Genomic DNA, 24,131 nt, shown 5'->3' with positions numbered 1-24,131 from the left:
TTGTAACCAGTCATGTACCTGACTTTTGCAGCTCTTGAAAGGAAACTTTTACTCACTCCTTTAATATTTTTATTGAAACATCTTAAATAACCAAATAATACATAAGAAAATTTTTATGTAGCTTATTATCAACAGTCTCATTTATGTTTACACAAAAGTCCTCACATCTAGCATTATAATGAGTTAGCGGCATTGATACATTGCTTAGTATTTTTCACCTCATGTAACTGTTGAAGTCAACCACTGTGCCCTCTGATTTCATTCTCTGGCAGAGGGCTTGCTGTAGTTGGAAGTTGTGGAACATAGATGCCTTCTTTCCCCAGGCCGAAAGGAAAGGATGTACTAGTACGAAGGAAGTAAGAACCACGTGTATTGCTGAAATGGAAAAGGTCAGATGTCATACTTTGACAGAACAATATTAGAGAAATCAAAAAGTGTATCATGCCAAATACATTCTGTTTATTGCAGTTGGACAGAAAGACAATACAGCATTTGCACAGCTGTGTTCCATTCTTTCATCTATTATAAAGCCAAAAAAGGAGAAAACTGCAGGCTTGGAAAAAGTTTGAGTTTAGAAGAAATGGAGACTACGTTCACATAAGAAATATACAACTAAAATAAATCAATGGCAGTTCACAGACTGAGACATGTTTATGAGCCATGAATATCATATTCATCTTCACAGCCCTGTGCTAACTGTTCTGACAGCTAGCCCATCTGCAGTTCATGCTGGTATCATGTGCACATGGAGGTAATAAAAACAAAAAAACAAAAACCAGTCATGAAGTGTATATATCAAGTAATAAAACTAGAAAGATCTATAAAGCATAACAGCTTTCTACCTGAGTCAAGACAACAGAAAAAATAAAAACTGTAACACAAAAGCTGAACACTTCCACACAGAGGAAGGCAAGTGATGTAAGGAAGATTATCTGCAAGAACAACTCCAGTTGCCAGGGTAAATACAGTCCAATAAAGATGTGAAGACTAACATATGCAGTAGAAAAATCTCAAACAAAACTGCAACCCAATGAGGTCCTGGATTATATCAGGTTTTTCATGTAGTAGCTGGGATGCAGTTGCAAGCTTGCTAAAAATAGTGAGGGTGCATGAAGATAGGCAAACGAGATGAATATTCAGGTTTGAGACCTGAAAATGACAATAGGTGAGTAGTTTCTATGTTACAAAGAGTTGGTGATGCTGCACAAGTCTAACGCTTTCTTGGACAACAAGAGACAGTGCTGTTTTGGGTTGCATGACTCACATGTCTCTACCAGTTGACTCATACATTGTGCATGCAGCCGATCCTCTTCTTAGGTTCATCAGCTATGTCACTCTCACCATTTCATTCTTCTCTGAAGACTGTATCAGGTGAAATGGAATAATATTAAACAACTCTCTATTCTTGAAATAAATCATGTACTCGTAGAATCTTTGCAGTTCAACAACAATATATTTTCAACTCTCATCCCCAAAGTAACAATTATTCTGTACAAGCTCCAGTAAGCCAACTGGTTCCAAGATAAATGTCACAATCAACAAAATACCCATACAATTACATATGTGCTGCCTCATGCAGAGCCAGGACATGAAGTAAGAGTCTCTATACAATACACACTTAATTTGTCTCTTTAACAATCCTCATGACACCATAAATCATGGAACATTATACAAACACTCTTTGACTTTCTGATATACATCTCAAGGCACTGCTGGTAACCACTTGCTGGGGCCGCTCGTCTGATGCAGGTCCTAGCTTCTTGTGACAGCTGTCCCCCCTGCACACACAGATATGTGTGGCGCAGTAAAAAGGCTCTCTCACCATCATCATTAAAATATCGGGATGGTGGAGAGCCAAGTGTTTCTAGAATTTACCTCAAAACTCTCGAAGCACTAAACAAGATACACAATTTTATCATGGTTTTTTTGAATCACCAATAGGGCAGACTGGCAGCAAGAAACGTGATCGGGAATTGTTGGGATAGACAGAGTAAGAGACACTGAGGAAACAGGGTCCTACCCACAGAGCAAGCATGTGTTCTTCTGGTAAAAGTGAGGCCAAAACCGAAGACTAGGGAGACCATCCCAGGCAAGAAAAATGTCAGTTAACAGTGTGAGGCTGGCACAAACAGCAACGAAGTGAACCTACTGTTCAGCAACAAACTGTGGCCACATCAGACCAAACTCTTCTGTAGTGGTCAATCCAAGGATTGGTTTGCAACAGCTACAATGGCAGCTTGTCTCCATTCTGTGCGTCTTTCAGCTTTTCTCTTCATTTCTTTATAGGTGTTACATCCCACATCTTTCACAATTTGATCCATGTACCTCAGTCGTGGTCTTCCTCTTGGTCTTTTTCCCTCGACATATCCCTCCATGATTGTGTTCAGGAGTCGTTTATGTGTTAATAAATGGCCTGTAAATTGCACTCTTCTTTTAACAATTCAACTCCAGAAGCTTCTCTTCTCACCTGCTCTTTCCAGAACCACTTCGTTTGTGGCCTTGTCGATCCATTTTATTTTGAGCATGCGTCTATAGCACCACATTTCAAAAGAATTTAGCTTCTGGTCTTCCTCTGTCCTGAGAGTCCATGTTTCACACCCATAGCATGCCACACTCCACACATATGATTTCAAAAATCTTTTCCTGATTTCAAGGCTGATGCTCTTAGATGTTAATATGTTTTTCTTCTTGTTAAAAGCAGCCTTTGCTTGAGCAATTCTACTTCTCACTTCTGCCTTGCTCCTTCCATCCCTGGTAATATTACTGCCCAGATAAGTAAATTTATCAACTTGTTCAAGCAGTTCATTGCCTACATGAATTTGGACTTTCACTTGATCTTCTTTGTCGCATGCCATACTTTTGTTTTTGCTTTATTAATTCTCATATTATATTCTTCACCCATAACTTTATCCATTCTATTCAGTAGGACTGAAAGATCTTCTTCACTTTCAGCCAGGGCAGCTATATCATCGGCATATCTTATCATATCTATTCGTTGGCCATGAATTACTACACCTGTCTGTGAATTTTCCCTTACTTTTTTTAACACATCTTCAATGTATACGTTAAAGATAACAGGGGATAGTGCGCAACCTTGTCGGACACCTTTCCGTATCTGCACCTCTTCTTGTTTTGTCCGTCCTCGGATAACTGCTGTCTCGTTTTTGTACAGGTTCCATATCATTTTTCTATCTTTATGGTCTATTCCTACTTTTTTGAGTACCTCAAACATCTTATCCCATTTAACATTATCAAAGGCTTTCTCTACATCTATGAAAGCTAGTATGTTTTCAGGTTCTTATCTAGTCGTTTCTCTATTATTAGTTTTAGAGCAAATATTGCTTCTCTGGTTCCTCTATCTTCGGAGAGACCAAATTAATAAAGTAATAATTGAAGACCTAGGCATATATCATAATGACAGAATGCCCAGTGTACAGACACCAGTCTTGAGCCCACAACAAGATGGTCATCGGGCGGAGGTCAATATATCAAACAGATAATGACTCATTGTGCCCTAGGATAAAGAACATGAAGAGTGAATGTCTGCTTTGACTACAAACATCATAATTACATTTATGGCAAATACTGTGCTGGAAGCCCAACCAAAGGTCAGAATCCTGCTGATTATAATTTACTATGTAGAAAACTATGTTCAACTGAACAGTACACTCTAGGCTATATTCCAGAGAGATAAGGTAAAACATAACAGATTCACTGAAGACCAGAAATCTGCATTACAATTCTAATTCTTTAAGCAGTAGTCACACTGAAAAACAACCAGTGACAGAGAACGTGAGCTCGTTCACTTCAGCGAATATCATATAACCTTTCCACAGCACTATGCAACATAGCAACATTTCTTACACGAAGAGACCAACATTCTTCCTTAGCCTTGTGGAGGGAATTATCAAGGCTTTTGTTACACCTTACAATGGATATTGGACAATTCACAAGATACTTAAAGTTTTCTGTTTGGAATGCAGTCTATGGACCAAAAAGATGGAGAAAAATGAATTTCTGATGAGGCACATTAGACATCCAGTCTGACGATGAATATCAAAACAATAGGTGAAATAAATTTTGTGACTGAAAGATCCAAATTTAGTGGCTGAAGATCCAAAGACTGGAAATTTCATTGAAGATCCAAAGAGCTACAAAACAAGCTTCTACAATTACCATACTAACAGAACGTTGTTGCTATGGTCTTGTGACAGCTGATAGCGCATGAATTATGAATTAACATGTGTACACTGGGTGTAGTGTATCAGTGGTTGGGAGTGAGTAATCTGTCGATGGTATAACCTGAGCAAGTCAGACTGGGTTCATAAGGAGTCTTCTTCAAAACAATCTTCAAACTTCTTCCACATGTCAGGATCATAACCACAAGAAGTTACTTTTCAGCACTTCATGGTCAATTTCTCAGATATGGGTTTGGATAATGTGAAGCTGCCAATGTTTGGGAATGGCTTGAACTTTGCTCCTAAGCCTAGAACCTAGTGTTTAACTAGTATTATTAGTACTATTGAAAAGCTGTTAAAAAACCCTTCCCAGTCGTGCAGCAGAAGAAATAAGGTATGAAATATGTGGTGCACTTATGAGGGTTCCTTCTCAGGAAAGTAATGTTTCTTTCATGGAAAGGGCTGCACCACTCAAATTATGATGAGATCCCCACACACTGCCTTCCAATGAATAAGTGAAACACCACTGTACTGTTGTGATGTAGGTCTTTGACTAGAAGATTTACAGTCTGCTGAGTGAACAAAGTACACCGGAAAATTGATAAAGGCACTACACGGAGAGTAGAAAGAAATAATGTAAGCGGTGTTGAATTATTCTCCTCTTTGGCAAGAAGCTGTGAAAAGATTAAGACCTCAAGCTCTGTTCGACCAAGTTTATGTGGTCTTCTAAAAATTCACAAAGAAGATGTACCATTGTGTCCTACTGTGTGTAATATCAGCCCAGGAAAGTGTGACTAGCTAGACATGCCACTTTGTTGCGGAGACTTTTTGTGGGAAAATGCTTCCATCGTGTTCACAGCTCTGCTGACTTCATTAATAGATTGAGCTCAGTATGACTCAATGAATTGGACTTGTTAGTAAGTTTGTCATCTCATTCTTCACTAGGGTTTCTCTCATGGAACTGTTGTCACTCATTGGTGTAAGTTTGAAGCTGATACAGCAGCACTCTTCCATCACACCTTCTCTCAGCTTACTCTTTATTCAACAGTGAATATTTTGAATTGACTGTTGGTGTTGCTAAAGATAATCCTCCCTACCTGATGGTAAGTAACATTTTTATGGAATACTTTGGGGACAGGACACTTGAATCAGTGGAACTTAAGCCAAAGGCCTTTCTGGTGACACAGTGATGATGCTTTTGTAGTGCTGACACACCAGGAAGAAGAGCAATCATGTTTTTGCAGCATCTGAATTCAATCGATGAGAATATCAGATTTATGGAAAAAGACAGCTGTCTACTGTCCGTTTACTATAAGTCCACACATATGGCCCTATATTTGCAGGCGTCTAGTAGTCATCATCCATCGTATACTACAGATGTCCTTCAAATGTTGGTACGTGGGGCACATGTTGTGTCTGAGAGATACAGCCTTGCAAAGGAACTGGAATACCTACAACAATTTGTGTTCAAACATACTGAATATTCTTCACATCAAAGCAGCACAGCTTCAAGGCAGAAGCCCCTGATGGTCTAGGGGTAGCATCTTTGACTAGTAATCAAAACGCCGTGGGTTCAACGTTCGAACCTAGCTACTGCTTAAATTTTGATTAATAATCATCAGCAATGGTGTGCAAAGACTTCTGGTGTAGGAAGTCATCATCGACTTCCAGTGGCCTTGTCAAAGATAGCAGAGGTGTGGACATGGATTCAGGACACTCCTAAAAGGTGGAAGAATTAACAGTAATCAATGAAAAGAGGATGCATAAGACAATGGAAACCACTGTATTAAAGGCAGATAACGTGTATTCACAGGCTATGTGCATTGTAACTGAAAAACTGTCATGATGATCTATCCATTGGCAAAACATTCTGGACTGGCCTCCATTCAGATCTCTGAGAGGGGATTAGCAAGAGGAAGATGACCATGAGAAAAAGATGGAATAACAAATAAAAAGGTAACACTTGATGACTTGGACTGTGAATGGCAGAAGTTTTAATGTGGTATGGAAGCTAGAAAATCTGAAAAGGGAAACACAGCCTTAATCTAGTTATATCGGGTGTCAATGAAATGAACTGGAAAGAAGATAAGGATTTCTCATCAGAAGAATTTAGGGTAATATCAACAGCAGCAGAAAATGGTATAATGGAGGTAGGATTTATTGTAACTGGGTAGTTCTCATCAGATTTGACAGCATTCCAACACTGTCATCAATAGTTTACGTATGAGGATACTGAATGGGTAATTCAGTAGGTAAAAGAAAATTACAATGTAATAGTCATGGAACGCTGGAATGCAGTTGCAGGGGAAGGATTAGAAGAAATAGTTATGGGAGAATATGGGCATAGTAGTAGGAATGAGAGGACAGAAAGACTAAATGAGTTCTGCAATAAATGTCAGCTGGTAATAGAGAATACTCCTGTTCAGACATCACAAGAGGATGGGGTGTACACGGAAAAGCTCTGGAGGCACTGGGTGATTCCAGTAGGAGTACATCAGATTCCGAAATTAGATATTGGTTTGTAAGGCATACCCAGGAGTAGATGTAGAGTCAGACCACAGTTTAATAATGATGAAGAGTGAATTGAAATTTAAGAGAATCACCTGGAAGAACAATTGTGGAAGCAAATTGTATGCTGAGGAATGATGAAACACCTTTGAAGTTTGCTAAAGATGTGGATATTGCAGTAGCGAATACCAGAGCAGCAGTTCAGTTGAAGAGGAGTTGAGGTCCCTAAAAAAAGCAATCACATAAGTTGGGCAGACAAATTTAGGCACCAGGAAGATGACTGTGAAGAAACTTGGGTAACAGTAGAAATGCTTCAATTGATGGATGAAGGAAGTACAAAGATGTTCAGAGAAAGACAGAATACAGAAACATAAATCACTTACAAATGAAATAAATAGTAAATGCCTAGGCAAAATGGCTACAGGAAAAGTGTGAAGAAATCAAAAGAGAATTGATCATCATTTCAGCGTATAGAGAAGTCAAAACAAACTTTGGTGAAATTACAAGTAAGGTTGGTAACATTAAGAGTGTAATGGGAATCCTGCTGTTAAATTCAGAGGAAAGAGTGGATGTATGGAAAGAGTACACCAAAGGCCTATGTGAGGGAGAGGAATTGTCTGATGATGCAATAGAAGAAGAAACTGGAGTTGATATGGAAGAGACAGAGGATCTAGTATTAGAGTCAGAATTTAAAAGAGCTCTGGAAGACTTAAATCACATAAGGTGGAAGGGATAGATAGCATTTAATCAGAGTTTCTAAAAATTGCTTGGGGAAATCACAACCAAATGACTGTTCAAGCTTGTATGTGGGATCTATAAGACAGGAAACATACCGTCAGACTTACGGAAAAATATCATCCACACAATTCTGCAGGTAGCGTGAGCATATAACTGCAAGAACTATCGTACATTCAGCTTAACAGCTCATGCATCTAAGTTGCTAACAAAAACAATACACAGATGAATGGAAAAGTGGCAGGGGGCTATATCGGGAGCATTACTTTTCAGCATGCCCTCGTACAAGAGCCAGAGGGGGAAAATAAGATTGAAAGACCAAGAACTAAGTGCTCGGATTAAAAGGGATGTAAGACAGGGATGCTATCTTCTGGCCCCACTGTTTATTCTACACACACAAAAGCAATGAGAAAAATAAAAGAAAGACTGAAGAATAGAATTAAAATTCAGAGCATAGGGATATCGATGGTAAGATACGATGATGGCACTGCTACCCTCAAAGAAGGTGAAGAAGAATCTATTAAATAGAATGAGTAGTCTAATGACTACAGTATATGGATTGAAGGTAAACCATAGAAAGTTTAGAGTAAATAGAAGTAGCAAAAATAATAACAGTAAGAAGCTAAACATCAAAATTGGTGATCACAAAGTAGACAAAATTAAGGAATTATGCTGCCTTGGAAGCAAAGTATCCTGTGATGGATGAAGGAAGCAGGGCATAAAAAGCAGAGTAGCACAGGCCAAGAGTATGCATTTGACTGAAAGGAGTCTATTACTATCAAACATAAGTAGTGGAGCAAAGTACACTTCAGGACAGCTTGCATTGCTGTCAGGTGTCTCAGGGTCAGTGTTACTTGTTGCCAGATCTCCTCAAAGGATCAATGTCCTGACAAAGTTGCCCTCCTTCTAGATCACGGGTAAAAGTCCTACCTGTGGCAAAGGGTCTATTGTTCTCTACAAGTCAGTCTGTTACCCTTATCACTTTTATTAATGACCTGTCATAATGAAATATCACTTTCATCATTCTTATTAATGACATGTTGCTTTCATCATCATTATTTAATATATGATTATAATGATTTATTGGGCAATGGCCTTACCGCAGTGGATACACCAGTTCCCGTCAGATCACCAAAGTTAAGCGCTGTCGGGCGTGGCCAGCACTTGGAAGGGTGACCATCCACGACGCCATGTGCTGTTGCCATTTTTTGGGGTAAACTCAGCCTCGTGATGCCAATTGAGGAGCTACTCGACCGAATAGTAGCATCTCCGGTCACAGAAAACCATCATAGCGACCAGGAGAGTGGTGTGCTGACCACATGACCCTCCTATCCACATCCTCAGCTGAGAATGACACGGCGGTCGGATGGTCCCGATGGGCCACTTGTGGCCTGAAGACGCAGTGCTTTATAATAATTTATTACCTAAAAATAATGATTTTCAACAACCAGTCCAAAAAGACCCAACCAGTCCCTTGGTCTTACTAACCATCTGACTGATTAGACACTTTTACACCATAGTGGAAGGTCATGACTAACAATCAGACAGATTCCTCACTCATGTTCAGTCATATGCCTTAAACCCTTACGCAATTTTGGGCTTTTTGCAGCAGAGTATTATTCCCAATGGCATTTCTGCAACATATGACCATCTTCTTCCACTACTATCTACAGTTTTGGAGCTTTTTGTTAGAATTTGGCAGATTTTTCGAAAAAGATACATTTCAGAGATCATAAATAAAGGTTTAACAAATAACACAGTGCATTATTTGAACAATTTACATTTTGAAACAACTGACAGATTACTAGGGTCTGGGGAATAAATACTTAACATCGATTAGGTGCATACGAAGTTCATCGTTAGGTGTGTTAAAAACCGCACACCCTATGACGTTATGTAAGTGCGAAACACGGGGTGCTATACTTCCAATTACCTAGTGTCAACTATTTCTCAAGGTCATTCAACTAGCCATTTCCACCTACTTCCTTCAATGTCAGTCAACTACTTTTCAAGATCGTTATCCAAAGACGCATGTATATAATCATAACTATGGGAATTTAATTTTTAACCAATCACTGATCACTGTTGTGTGGGTTTCTCTTTAAGACCTTTTTTTGCTGGAGGAAGAAACATTTTTTATGTGGTAATGTCCTTAGGTGATTTTTCAATGATTTTAGATGCAATATTTATACAAAAACATGTACCCATTTACAAAACATATTTTGTGTACGTGTCTCCATTTTATGGACTAAAATAACTAATTACGAAATATTCTCTATTGCAATAAATAGTAAACTGATCATTCAATAACCACCGTGCAAAATAACAAAATAACAATAACAATATCGAGTTATACAGTGGAATATAGCGAACTACCCACATCTGTGTATTCTGGTGCTCATGAGGCGCTGCGCACCGCTGATATTTTCATAGTGATGCCTAACAGTTGGCAGCACTTGCGCATGATGGAAAGGTTGAACATTCACAAATGTGTACCCTGATTTCCAATGGGAAAAAATACTTCTATCGCAACCATGATACAGTAAAAGTTGGTGTACACCATGCCAGAGGGTCTGAAAGGGTTAGCGTAGGATGGAATAATACAAGAACGTTTATTTATCTAAAGCAAAATAACGATCGATCCACAGCGCTCCACTGGTCAAACATCTACGTTTACAATACATATTCCGCATATAGTGGATGGCGGAGTGTATCACATACCACTACTATTATCCATTTCATAATGATTGACCCCTGACTTTCTGGTCAGACTGTATTACGAACACTGATATTTTAACTTGTCGGAATCGTGTAAATGTCTACTTTTGTTTAGTATATGAATACTCTTTTTTAGTGTAAGATCAGTGTCCAGTGGGAAACTCAGCCAGGCAAGTAATAAAGATGTAAAAAAAGTTCATGATACTCACAAAAGTAAAGTAAAAAATAATGTTAGTATATTTCATCAAAATATTGGGGGATTGAAGAATAAAATTGATGAGCTTCTGCTTTGTTTAGAAGATATAGAAACTGAGAATGTAATAGATGTACTATGCCTGTCTGAGCATCACATTGTCACTGATATGCAAAAGGTTAGCATCAATGGGTACAAATTAGCTGCACATGTAAGTAGAGATAATATGATGAGAGGAGGAGTTGCCATATATGTCAAAAGCTTCCACAGTGTAAAAAATTTAGAAACTAAAAAATTTTGTGTAGAGCAACATATGGAAGCATGTGCCACTGAACTTAAACTAAATGATGGCACTTTCATAATTGTAACAGTGTATAGGTCCCCCTCAGGGAACTTCCAGCTATTTCTAGAAAACTTGGATGCTTTGTTGTGCTATCTGTCAGACAGGGGGAAGCAAATTATCGTTTGTGGAGATTTCAATGTTGACTCCCTGAAAGAGTGTAATAAAAGAATGACCTTGTAGTATTACTCAGTTCTTTCAATTTGAGCTCTGTCATTGATCTTCCTACTCGGATAACAAAGAACAGCAGTACAGTAATAGATAACTTTTTTATAGACCAAGATAAGTTTAAGGACATAAATGCTTATCCTGTTGAGAATGGTCTTTCAGATCATGGTGCACAGCTAGTTACAGTACATGACAGAGCTCCATGCAGTATATCAAATCAGACTTTCAAAGCAGTGCGTTCAGTTAACAATATAAATATTGCAAACTTTAGGGAAAGCCTACAGCAACTAGACTGGGATGAAGTGTATAAGGAATCTGATGCAAACTTGAAATATAACTTATTTCACGATACATTTTTAAGGGTATTTGAAAATTGTTTTCCCAAGAAAATAGTTAAACATAATTCCAAGAAAACATATAAAAAACCATGGCTAACTAAAGGAATAAGAATATCTTGCAACCGTAAAAGAGAACTGTATCTAACAGCAAGAGGGAGTACTGACCCCGAAATTGTTCAATATTATAAAAACTATTGTGCGGTACTAAGAAAAGTTATTAAAAAGTGCAGAAGCATGTGTATCATGTCTGAGATCAGTAACTCTGATAATAAAATTAAAGCAATTTGGAATATTATTGAAAGGGAAACAGGGCAACCAAGAGCACAGGAAGACTTTAGTGCCATAAAACTGAATGACAAGTGCACTAACAAACAATCAGAAATTGAAAATATTTTCAATAATCATTTTTTAAATGTTGTGGAGAAAATAGGATCTAGATCTTCACTAGAAGAGGCAAGGCTACTAATAGAAGAGGCCATACCTGTGCAGTTTGAAACAACTGTAATTCCACCAACCTCTCCCTCTGAAATCAGTAAAATAATAAACTCATTGAAAAGTAAAAGCTCTTACGGAATTGATGGCATTTCCAGCAAGGTACTTAAAGCGAGTTCCCCACAGATAAGTAGGATTCTCAGCCACGTATGTAATAGCTCTTTGGAGCAGGGTGTTTTCCCCGATAGACTGAAATATGCCATTGTAAAACCATTGCATAAAAAGGGGGATACGTCGGATGTGAACAACTACTGCCCAATCTCTCTTCTGACAGCTCTATCAAAAATTTTTGAGAAAGTAATGTTCACAAGAGTAGCCTCCCATATTTGTAAAAATAAAGTACTAACAAAATGTCAGTTCGGTTTTCAGAAAGGCTTTTCAACAGAAAATGCTATATACGCTTTCACTGATCAAATATTAGCTCTGAATAACCGGACATCACCCATTGGTATTTTTTGTGATCTCTCAAAGGCCTTTGATTGTGTAAATCATGGAATTCTTTTAGATAAGCTAAATCATTATGGTTTGAGGGGGGCAGTGCACAAATGGTTTAATTCATACTTAACTGGAAGAATGCAGAAAGTTGAAATAAGTGGGTCATGTAATGTTAAAACAACAGCTGATTCCTCAAACTGGGGGGCTATCAAGTACGGGGTCCCACAGGGTTCGGTCTTAGGTCCTTTACTGTTCTCGATATACATTAATGACTTACCATTCCACATTGACGAAGATGCAAAGTTAGTTGTTTTTGCTGATGATACAAGTATAGTAATAACATCCAAAAACCAAGAACTAAGTGATGTAATTGTAAATGATGTTTTTCACAAAATTATTCAGTGGTTCTCAGCAAACGGACTCTCTTTAAATTTTGATAAAACACAGTATATACAGTTCCGTACAGTAAATGGCACAACTCCAGTAATAAATATAGACTTTGAACAGAAGTCTGTAGCTAAGGTAGAATTTTCAAAATTTCTAGGTGTGTCCATTGATGAGAGGTTAAACTGGAAGCAACACATTGATGGTCTGCTGAAACGTCTGAGTTCAGCTACGTATGCTATTAGGGTTATTGCAAATTTTGGTGATAAGAATCTCAGTAAATTAGCTTACTATGCCTACTTTTATTCACTGCTTTCGTATGGCATCATATTCTGGGGTAATTCATCGTTGAGTAGAAAAGTATTCATTGCTCAAAAACGTGTAATCAGAATAATTGCTGGAGCCCACCCACGATCATCCTGCAGACATCTATTTAAGGATCTAGGGATCCTCACAGTATATATATTCACTTATGAAATTTGTTGTTAATAATCCAGCCCAGTTCAAAAGTAATAGCAGTGTGCATAGCTATAACACCAGGAGAAAGGATGATCTTCACTATGCAGGGTTAAATCTGACTTTGGCACAGAAAGGGGTAAATTATGCTGCCACAAAAGTCTTTGGTCACCTACCAAACAGCATCAAAAGCCTGACAGCCAGCCAACTAACATTTAAAAATAAGTTAAAAGAATTTCTAGATGACAACTCCTTCTACTCATTGGCTGAATTTTTAGATATAAATTAAGGGGGGAAAAAAAGACACATTCCACATCATTACGAAGTGTCGTATTCATGATCTATGGAACAAGTATTAATCTAATCTAATCTACATCTTTGTTCAAATGGGGGCGACGTACGCTGTAATATTTAAGAGAAACCGTGCGTTTTCTAGCTTTTTTTCGGCCATGTTAACTTCAAGGACGTATGAAAATCATATCTTAATTAGGAAAAAAAATTCCTTTGCACAATTTTGTTCTATTTACATGTCGATTTTCGTTATTTTCTCATCACTCGTTTCATCGCTGTAATATTAAACGCAAAACGCTGCTATTGACATTACCGTTGTAACTATTGCGACGATGAAGATACAAGTTTAAGCTTGAATTTTTTTTGGTTGCGTCATATGTGTTTGTTAATGAGTACTCCTCGCGTTTGTTAGTTAAGAGTTAGTAAAGCCATTGTGTGAGTAGCTGCAATATATGGGAGGCTGTAGTTGTCAAACTAACGCGCCGCTTCTGTTGCAGTGTTCATCAGCGAAGAACGGTAACTTCGTAGTCGCGTTCCAGTACAGCATTGCCGCGTTCGGTTTTTATTGCGAGTAGAAAGAAATAATGTGGGAAATTACAAACAAATGCTGGATATGCAAGCAGCTCACAATAAAGAACGTCGGTATAGTACATGTCAACAGTAAATCTTATTGCTCCTGACTGCGATCTCGCTGCTGCTATTGCAGTCAGTCGTCTACCTGGATCAGCCATGGTGCTATTCCTATGTCAAGACAGTGGACTCTTTGTGCGTAACTGTTTTCAAGTTTGTGTACATGATTCACTGAATTCCTCCAGGCACTTTGGGGAACACTTTCCAGAGGGGAGCGACACAACTGTAAAGTTTCATTCATTTTAAAATTCTTGTCCTCCTTTGCTACCTTGTTCTTGACAATTGCCCAAACTAATTCAATGGCGTTCAATTCACAGTGCGCCACAGAAGTTTAATTTCCTTTTCCACTGATCATAATATACTTTCCAAAAGGTATTCCTGTGGCCTGAAGTGGGGTCGCACTGTTCCAGTAGGCCAGCTTTACTAAGTTCCTCGTATGATGTGACGGATGGGAGCCCTACATTATTGCTTCCCATCCATTCAAGAGTAGAATGCTTTCTCCATTTCGTGGATGGATATCGTGATACTGGATTTATCATCGCGCAGATCTGTTTGGTAATTTTTCGAGAACGCTCCTAAACCACTCTGCGTAGTGTTTGACATTCATTTCAGAATGATAATCTGCACCTTCTTTTTGCCCAATAGAAAACAAGCCAGCAGTTCCCTAAGCGGCACATTATAATCCTTATTTCCAGAACCGGGCGGTGTTTGAATTCCTCCTTTCCAGCCATTTCACTCCCGAACACTTCTTATGTGATAATTCATTCATTCATTCATTCTGATGCATAAGGCATTTTTTGTTCCTGCTAACCAAACTTTCTGGAATGATTTACACCACACCAGCTCTCATCAGTGTAATGAATAGTCCATCCAGCATAGCGCAAGTGTCTTATCTGTCGCAAGAACTCGTCTCTTTTTTGACATATGTTTGTTTTCCACCAGCACAGGTTTTTTTGTTGAACTTTTTGTATCTGAAACCCAATTTTCGAATAACACGCCAACGGATTGTTTGTCATATCAGGAAAGTCTTCCACTTAAATCTTCAAATTTTCAAATTCGGCTGCCACTGTTGGAAACTGCATTATTCTTCTTACGGCTCCCTGTTTAACTCGCTCAACACAAACTTCTGTCGCCTGTGAGAACGCTTTCTTGGTGACGCAAGACACGAATTTTCTCTATATTCTCTCTCGAAATTCACTTCACTGTACTTTCACTAATACCGAGATATTCAGAAGCACTCTTTATTGGCTGTGGTACGGAACTGCTCGCGCCCTGTTCTTTTTTCGGCCTCAAAGTAAGCACACACACTGATCACCACAGACTTTTTACAGCTCCGTAAATGATGCATTGTTCTACATAAGTGCAAGGCAACAAATTATGTTACGAGCGCTGTCTCACACGAATACACGACAACCAATGGAAGCACGATTTTTTCCTGTCTGACGGTTTAGCCGCGATGTAACGCCGCAACAATGAAGTGGAAATACTGTTCAGAGGTCTGGCGACATAGCACACGCGAGCACGCGGCGCATGGAAATGGAAAAGCAAATAAATTAAAGATGTGATATTAGCCCTTTATACGGATAAACGTGGATAAAAACATAACAGCTCTGCAAGGCAATAACAAATCTTGCATTTACACTTTTCGTATTGTTAGTACGTATCACAACTAGGCGAACTGCACCAAAATACGCCCTCCATTATCAGTACAAAATGACTAACTGGAAAGCAACGACAATTCGTCTGGAAATTGAGTGTGCTTGTATCATTAAATTGTGCAGAGGAAATTTTTCTCCTAATTGCAGTCTGACTTCTATGACTCCTCAAATCTGACACTCGCCAAAAAATGGTCGGAAAAGCACGCTTTCTCTTAAATATTACCACGTATGTCGACCCATTTTCAACTAAATTGTAATATTCATACACTAAATATAAGTAGACATTTCCACAATTCCGACACGTTATAACACATCTATGTTCATCATACGATGTTTCCATAATAAGAGCTCTAAGTCAGGAGTCAATCTTTATGAAATGGATAATAGTGATTTCTTTTCATGTACCACTAGCAAATAGAGTGAGGGAGAAGCGACTGTCGAAAAGTCATTGTACGAGCCTTAATTTTTTGTATCATATCTTCGTGGTCCTTAGACGAAAAGTGTGTTGGTGACAACGGAATTGTTCTGCAGCCAGCCTTGAATGCTGGTTCTGTAAATTAGCCCCTCACGAAAAGAGCATCGTCTTACCTCTAGGGATTCCCAATTGCGTTCACGAAGCGTCTCTGTAATACAGGGTGGACATAAAGTCCCAGGACACTTTCTATTATTTATGGCACAAGAACCAAACATTGTACAGATATCATACATATGTAATTTTCGTGAGAAACCCTGGAAGTTTTTTTTCCATGTACTCCGCTACAGTGTAGTTTGGTAATTTGCCGATAGTCAGCGCTAGTCGCAAACATGGCGAGTTCAGGTGCGGAGCGAGCTTTCCGTGTACTGAGTCCAAAGAAATCGGTGCGTCGAGCATCCTTTGAACTGGAAATGGCTCCAATGACAGTGTGGAAAGTCCTGCGACTGAAACTGTCTATGAAACCATCCAAATTGGAGCTAGTGCAGAAGCTCAATGACGACGACAAAGACAAGCGTTTTGAGTTTTGTTCGCAGTTGCAACAACTGAATGAGGATGGGGATGGCATTGTTGATCGCTTAATTTTTCGCGACGAAACCGCTTTTCACACTAATGGGAAAATGAATAGGCGTAATTGTCGAATCTGGGGTACAAGGCATCCACACAAATGCACTGAATTTGACCGTGATTCCCCAAAGGTAATTGTTTTCTGCGCCTTGTCACGTCGAAAACTGTACGGGCCATTCTTCTTCGCCGAGAGCACTGTCACTGGATATTCCTGTTTGGACATGTTGCAGCAATGGCTGATGCCTCAAATGCAATCGGACTCTCTGTTCATCTTTCAGCAGAATGGGGCTCCACCACATTTTCATCGTGAAGTTCATGGGTACCTGAGCACGGAACTGCCACATTGATGGATCGGGGACAGCTGTTTCATAAAATGGCCTCCGTGATCACCAGATCTCACTCTGTGTGACTTTTTTCTGTGGGGAGACATTAAAGATCTGGTGTATGTACCGCCTCTACCACGTGAGGTAGCAGAGCTCCGGGAGAGAATATGGGAAGCGACTGTCACAGTCGACGATGTCATGCTGAGACGGGTACGGCAAGCATTCGATTACCGTATTGACGTCTGCCGGGTCACTCATGGTTTGCATATCGAATGTTTGTAAAAAAAAAAAAAACTTTCAGAGTTTTTCTTCAAAATGCAATATGTATGACATCTGTACAATGTTTAGATCTTGTGCAATGGATAATTGAAAGTGTTCCCAGACTTGATGTACACCCTGTACTTGTGTTCTGTTCGAATCTACTAGTGACAAATCTGGCAGCCTGCCTCCGTATTGCTTCAGCGTCTTCCTTAAATCCGACCTCGTTAGGATCCCAAACATTGGAACAGTACTCAAGAACGAATCACGCTACTGTTCTATACACTGTTTTCTTTATGGATGAGTTACAATTTTCCAAAATTCTCCCAAAGAAACGAAGTCGAGTATTCGTCTTCCCTACTACCAACTTGACACGCTCATTCCATTACACATCACTTTGCAGCATTGCGCTTAGATATTTAATCGACGTGATTGTGTCATGCAGCACCCTACTAAAGCTATATTCGAAAGTTACAGAGCTGTTTCTCGCACTCGTCCGCATTAACTTATATTTTCCTATATTTAGAGAAGGCTGCAATTCATCACACCAACTACAAATTCTAAGTCATCTTGTATACTCCTACAGTCATGATCACCCTGTCTGTCAGATCATTTATGTATACAGAGAATAAGAGTTTTCCTATCAGCTATTCCTGAGCCGCTCCTGATGGTGCCCTTGACTCTGAAGAACACTCGCTGTCGAGGACAACATACCTATCTTCTGTTACTAAAAAAGTCTTCAAACCACTCACATACCTGGGAATCTAAGCCGTGTGCTCGCTCCTTTGTCAAAGTCTGCAATAGGACACCACATCAAATGCTTTCCGGAAATCTAGGAACACGAAATCTGTCTGTTGCTCGCCAACCGTTGTTTGTAAGCTATAATTTGGGAAAAGGGCAAGCTGAGTTTTATATGAGCGATGCTTTCTAAATCCGTGCTGATTTGTGGACAGAAGCTTTTTGGTCTCAAGGAAACTTTTTATATTCGACTTCAGAATACACTATGTTATCAAAATTATCTGGACACCCACAAAAACATACATTTTTCATATTAGGTGCACTGTGCTGCCACCTACTCCCAGGTACTCCATATCAGCGACCTCAGTAGTCATTAGACAGTGTGAGAGAGCAGAATGGGGCATTCCACGGAAATCACGGACGTCGGACGTGGTCAGGTGATTGGGTGTCATTTGTGTCATACATCTGTACGCGAGATTTCCGCACCCCTAAACATCCGTAGGTCAACTGTTTCTGATGTGATTATGAAATGGAAACGTGAACGGATACGTACAGCACAAAAGCATACAGGCCGACTTCATCTGTTGGCTGACAGAAACCTCCGAGAGTTGAAGAGGGTCGTAATGTGTAATAGGCAGATATCTATCCAGACCATCACACAGGAATTCCAAACTGCGTCAGGAATCACTGCAAGTACTATGACAGTTAGGCTTGAGGTGCGAAAACTTGGATTTCATGGTCGAGTGGCTGCTCGTAAGCCACACATCACGCTGGTAAATGCCAAACGACGCCTCGCTTGGTGTAAGGAGCGTAAGCATTGGACGATTGAACAGTGGAAAAACTTAGTGTGGAGTGACGAATCACGGTACACAATGTGGCGATCCGATGGCAGGGTGTGGGTATGGTGAATGCCCGGTGAACGTCATCTGCCAGCGTGTATAGTGCGGTATTTTGCGTCTTCCAATGTGCATGCGGTAAATGGGGAAATGTGAACTATGGTGACACTATTACCAAACACGTACATGCAGGACCAACATGCTCTTATTCTTTTCTTGGCTGCCACAGGACAAAATCTGGTAGACATCCATTGGGGAATGAAGAATGTATATGAGGCAGCATGTCTGCCAAAAACCACCATTGTGGAATGGTGCAACAAGGGGTTCTGCTGCTTCATGATAATGCGTGTCAGGATGCAGAAGTGGGAGACGTTCAGGCACTTTCCGTGTAGTCCTGATCACTCCCCATGTGATTATCATGCCTTCAGTCCCTTAAAAAAGGCCTTGAAGTGTCGATGATTCCTGTCGAATGGACTTCTTCACATAGCAGGACTCAACGTTTCATTACCCATGGGTACCTTCAACCTGGTGTGGTGGTGAGATGATTGCCTCAATAGTCACAGAGATTTTACCTGATTGGCATACAGATTCTGGACTGTACGACCTTGGAAAGTAAACTTTTTGATCGGCATCTATGTATAAGCTTATTATCACTCTTCAGTATGCTATTTCTTTGATATGTCATGTAGTTTCATCTACGTGACAGCGTTAAGTCAGTGCTGTGCACTTTAATCTGTAAGTTAGATAAGTAGTACAAATAAGCAAGTCATGTGTGTTTCGATAAATAATACACACAATTCTTGACTCTTTAAGTGTGATACTGTTGTCATCGACAAGCGCACATTAACCTTTAAGTTAGATCAGCAGTAGGACCATGTGTATTTTGTGATCTTAAAGAACACATATTTCAAGTTTTGATAAATAGTCCATGCAGTTTTTGATTTCTTTAATGTGTGGTACAGGGTCAAATCATGTTCACCTTGAAGTGCTGCTTAATCTGTAAGTTACATCAGCTGTGCCAAAATGCGAACTTCATATATTTTTTTCACTGTTATAGAACAATTAAGTTATGACAGTAGTGACGTGTGTTTTGCACTCAACATCAATATCTATTTTGATAAATAATACAGACAATTTTATTTTGGTGCAAACATCGTATTTTTGAAATATCGAACTTTTCTCTCTGTGTGGCACCTTGGCCAACATTGCCTTTGACTCTCTTGTGTTTACATTTCATATTTGATTCTGTTTGCAGTTGCATATAGCAGAGTAAGTGATACAATGGGTGAAGATCTCGTCAAAATTCATCACTTTAGTACGCTTCTCGATCAAAAGTAATGAAAAAAGCTATTTTACCCAGTCAATAACATTACTTACATTTTTCTTGATGCATTATCTACTTCCTTTCATAAAAGGTGTTTGGGCAGGTTTGTTTTTGTAACAAAGCCTTATTTAGGCCTAAGATGAAATGTTAACTATTACTGCTGGCTGTTGTTTTAGCCTTATGTGTTTTGTACTGTTATAGAACAATTTACTTGTGAAAATAGCGTTGTGGAAATTAATCCGAGAGTTCACAGCCATGTTTTAGCCATCAAGTGTTTGTTGCATAATAATTTCACTCTTCCAGTAGATGCCACATTATTTTAGCTAACATGCATTGTATGGAACATAATACAGACGTTTTTAGGTGTGGAAATAACATTGTCATAAATATTGTGTAGCTGATGAAGATCACATATTTTTGACACACATTAATAAATTACATTGACATAAACATCGTTTTGCTGATGAAGTGTACTTATTTTTGTAGATGTGTAATTAACATTATGAGACTTGACAAGCATATTATTTTAGCTAATATATGTTTTGTACAGTTTTGCAACAATAATACAGACAATTTAGATGCAGAGGTATTTAATCTGAGAGTCCATTGTACCTTACACTAAGTATGATAGAAAGATGTCCATTGAGAAATGCAGCTTAAGCTGTACATTTGATCAACAGTAGTATTTTGGTAAATATTACAGATAATTTACACATGGGAATATTTAATTTAGTTTCCATTGCGCCTTGCACTAAGTGTGGAATAAAGATCGAATTATGTTCATTGACAAGTGCAGCTTAACCTGTAAATTTAACCAGCAATTATTGTGATAAGTAACACAGATATTTTAGTGTGGTATTATGTTATTTTATTGTCCATCGTGCCTAGCACCAAATGTGGTACAAAGATCAAATATGTCTGCTGACAAATGGGAGGTACAGAGAATGAAGATAGGGACTGCCTATTTTGTTTTAATGACTAGTAAAGAAATGGGCTGGGACTGGTGAATTTTAATACGTATGAGGGTGTCTGAGGTAGTGAGAGGTGAAATTTACTGGTGAGGCAGAATTTTTGCTGATGACACTCTGTTTTAGACTACAGCTGACACAGCATCTTGTCCCCTGCATGTAGGCAACCCAAATATGCCATAACATTATAGAAGGGGGTGAGGCTTGTGACATCATGGGGGTAGTACTAAATCCATGTGTGATGTCACAAATGTAAACAAAATGGGCTGGAAGCCCCTTAGCTACACTACTCCTATCTACAAAGTTTCAAGAAAAGCGTTAAGTGAGGAAAATATTATGGCCCTTTATGTATCACTTCCACAGAAACCATAAAGACAGTATTAGATCAATTACAGCATGCACAGAGGCTTTTAAGCAGTCAGTCTTCCTTATTCTTCATATGTGAATGGAATGGGTAGAAACTCTAATATGTGGTACAAAGGGACAAATATTGTTCCATGAATTTCACAGTGATTTGCAAAGAATAGATGCATATGTAGATGCAGATATCAATGGTTCTTCACTGTTCCTATCCAAATTTGAAACATGCTGTGAAACTACACTGACATAAATGGAAAGTATTATATCTTTAAGTACCACTTCGATATTATCAAATTTTTTGGTATTCATCACATAACGATCAGCTGATGTCCACTCATATCGGATGTGACCATATGAGCAGAAATACAATGTTGTATTCGTTGTGGTATGGAAGAAAACAACCCCCAAATGTCATACTGAGGAATTTCTTGTAATACCTGAAAAACATTCTGTGTCACTTCATGAAGGTTGCTGGCTGAATCTATTGATATGAAAGTATATGTCTTGCCATCACATCTCAGACTTTTTCATGAGTGTCAAATCAGGGGACCAGGAAGGCCAGTCAAAGATCCGTGTATTCCTCTGAGCATTTGTAGTATGACCTGGCATGTGGATTCTTGCATTACCCAACTGGAATATTCCATTCCATGATCATAACCATATACTGACGAACATTCAGCCTTCTTTCGGCAGTTACCAGATAAGTCCTGTTCTCAATCCAGTAAGCTCCACACACCAGGATTCCAATGATTTTTCACCATATCATTAGCAGGATGTTGGTGTCAATCTGACTGCTACAAATACAAATGAGATTCATGACAGAATCCCACAGAATGTTACTCTACATCTCAACTGACTCTGGCTTTACATCATGCGAATCTCTGCTGACTGTGGAATGGTGTCAATTTATCCAATGTCCAAAAGGGCATGATCATTGACTTTTGGAACACAGGTAGAAGCATTTTCAAAATGGCTAAGTTTGTAAACTGTTCACGTGATGACATGGTAAAAGTATACCATGTGTGGCAAAATGGCACTATGCAGTACTGATGCTGAGGTAACCATAGTGCACCATGGGCCTTAGATGACAGGTGTGAACAATGGCTGCGGAAATGTCTACGGGCCAATAGATGTGCAACAGTTGAGCGACGAACCATCTAGATGAACCAAGGGGCTATCGATAGTGTCTCCTCAATGATCATTTAGCGAAAGTTGCTGCGTATGAACCTCTGCAGCTGGCACCTGGTTCATGCACTCACGCTGACTGATGTTCGTCGATGAGGAATGCTGGATTTCACAGGCCAGTACCATAACGGGACGTCCACTGAGTGGAGACAGGTGGCCTTCTCAGATGACAGATGCCATTGGCATCTATGGTGTGAAACGTCTGAAAGCAAACACACAGTCACAATCGTTGGAAGGATACCGAAAGAGGGAGTGTTGTGGTTTGGGGAATGTTTTGTGGCATTCCCTGGGTGATCTCACCATTCTGGAAGTCACAGTGGATCAACACAGTATGCACCTATCCTTGGGGACCATGTCCACCCCTACATGCAGTTTGCTTTTCATCGGCGATATGGCAATTCCAGCAGGACAATGCAACGTTCCAAACAGCTTGCAGTGTACGTATGTGGTTTGGAGATCACCAGGATTGGCCACCAAACTCCCCGGACTAAAACCCAGTCGAGACTCTGTGGGACCATCTCGAACAGTTTGTTCAACCATGAATCCTCATTAACAACAACACTGGAGTCAGTATGGCTCCACATCCCTGTGAGTACCTTCCAGAACCTCTATCCCTGCACTTTTTGCAGCGGTCTTCACTTCGAAAGGTAGTTATTCCGGTTTTTGACAGGTGGGCATATTAATGTGACTGGATAATCTGTATGTCAGGGCATGGAAACACTGGAGTATCAGTTTGGCAGCGTTCAGTCACGGTTTCCATAGTTTAACTCTTTTCATTTTAGTCAGTGTAGGATTCCTGGACAAACTGATTGTTGTTGTCGTGGTCTTCAGTCCAGAACCTGGTTCGATGCAGCTGTCCATGCTATTCTATCTTGTGGAAGATTCTTCATCTCCCAGTACCTACTGCAACCTACATCCTTCTGAATCTGCTTAGTGTATTCAGCTCTTAGCGTCTCTCTACAACTTTTACCCTCCACGCTGCCCTCCAATACCAAAATGGCGATCCCTTGATGCCTCAGAACATGTCCTACCAACCGATTCCTTCTTCTAGTCAAGTTGTGCCACAAACTTCTCTTCTCCCCAATTCTATTCAGTACCTCCACATTAGTTATGTGATCTGCCCATCTAATCTTCTGCATTCTTCTGTAGCACCACATTTCGAAAGCTTCTATCCTCTTCTTGTCCAAACTATTTATCGTCCATGTTTCACTTCCATACATGGCTACACTCTATACAAATACTTTCAGAAACGACTTCCTGACACTTAAATCTATACTCGATGTTAACAAATTTCTCTTCTTCAGAAACGCTTTCCTTGCCATTGCCAATCTACATTTTATATCCTCTCTACTTCGGCCATCATTAGTTATTTTGCCCCCCAAACAGCAAAACTCATTTACTACTTTAAGTGTATCATTTCCTAATCTAATTCCCTCTCCATCACCCGAGTTAACTCGAGTACATTCCATTATCCTCGTTTTGCTTTTGTTGATGTTCATCTTATACCCTCCTTTCAAGACACTGTCCATTCCGTTCAACTGATCATATATAATCGGTTAATTATTTATTTAATTAT

The 24,131-nt window shown here is 39.4% G+C and overlaps 1 protein-coding gene and 1 pseudogene across 1 annotated transcript in view; one reads left to right on the top strand and one right to left on the bottom strand.

Moving 5' to 3' along the window:
* Positions 1 to 236: 236 nt before the first annotated feature.
* LOC126240636 (pancreatic triacylglycerol lipase-like) overlaps positions 237 to 24,131 on the bottom strand; it is a 59,310-nt gene continuing 35,415 nt past the window's right edge. Inside the window, exon 6 of the mRNA XM_049948352.1 lies at positions 237 to 375. Coding sequence (XP_049804309.1) covers positions 237 to 375 — 139 coding nt within the window. The remainder of the gene's footprint in view (positions 376 to 24,131) is intronic.
* On the top strand, positions 8,508 to 8,625 carry LOC126210167 (5S ribosomal RNA; annotated as a pseudogene).

This window comes from Schistocerca nitens, chromosome 1 (genome assembly GCF_023898315.1).
Source record: "Schistocerca nitens isolate TAMUIC-IGC-003100 chromosome 1, iqSchNite1.1, whole genome shotgun sequence".
NCBI classification, from domain to species: Eukaryota; Metazoa; Arthropoda; class Insecta; order Orthoptera; family Acrididae; genus Schistocerca; species Schistocerca nitens.
Note: the sequence above shows the minus strand (reverse complement) of the source record. Positions and strands in the feature narration are given on the sequence as shown.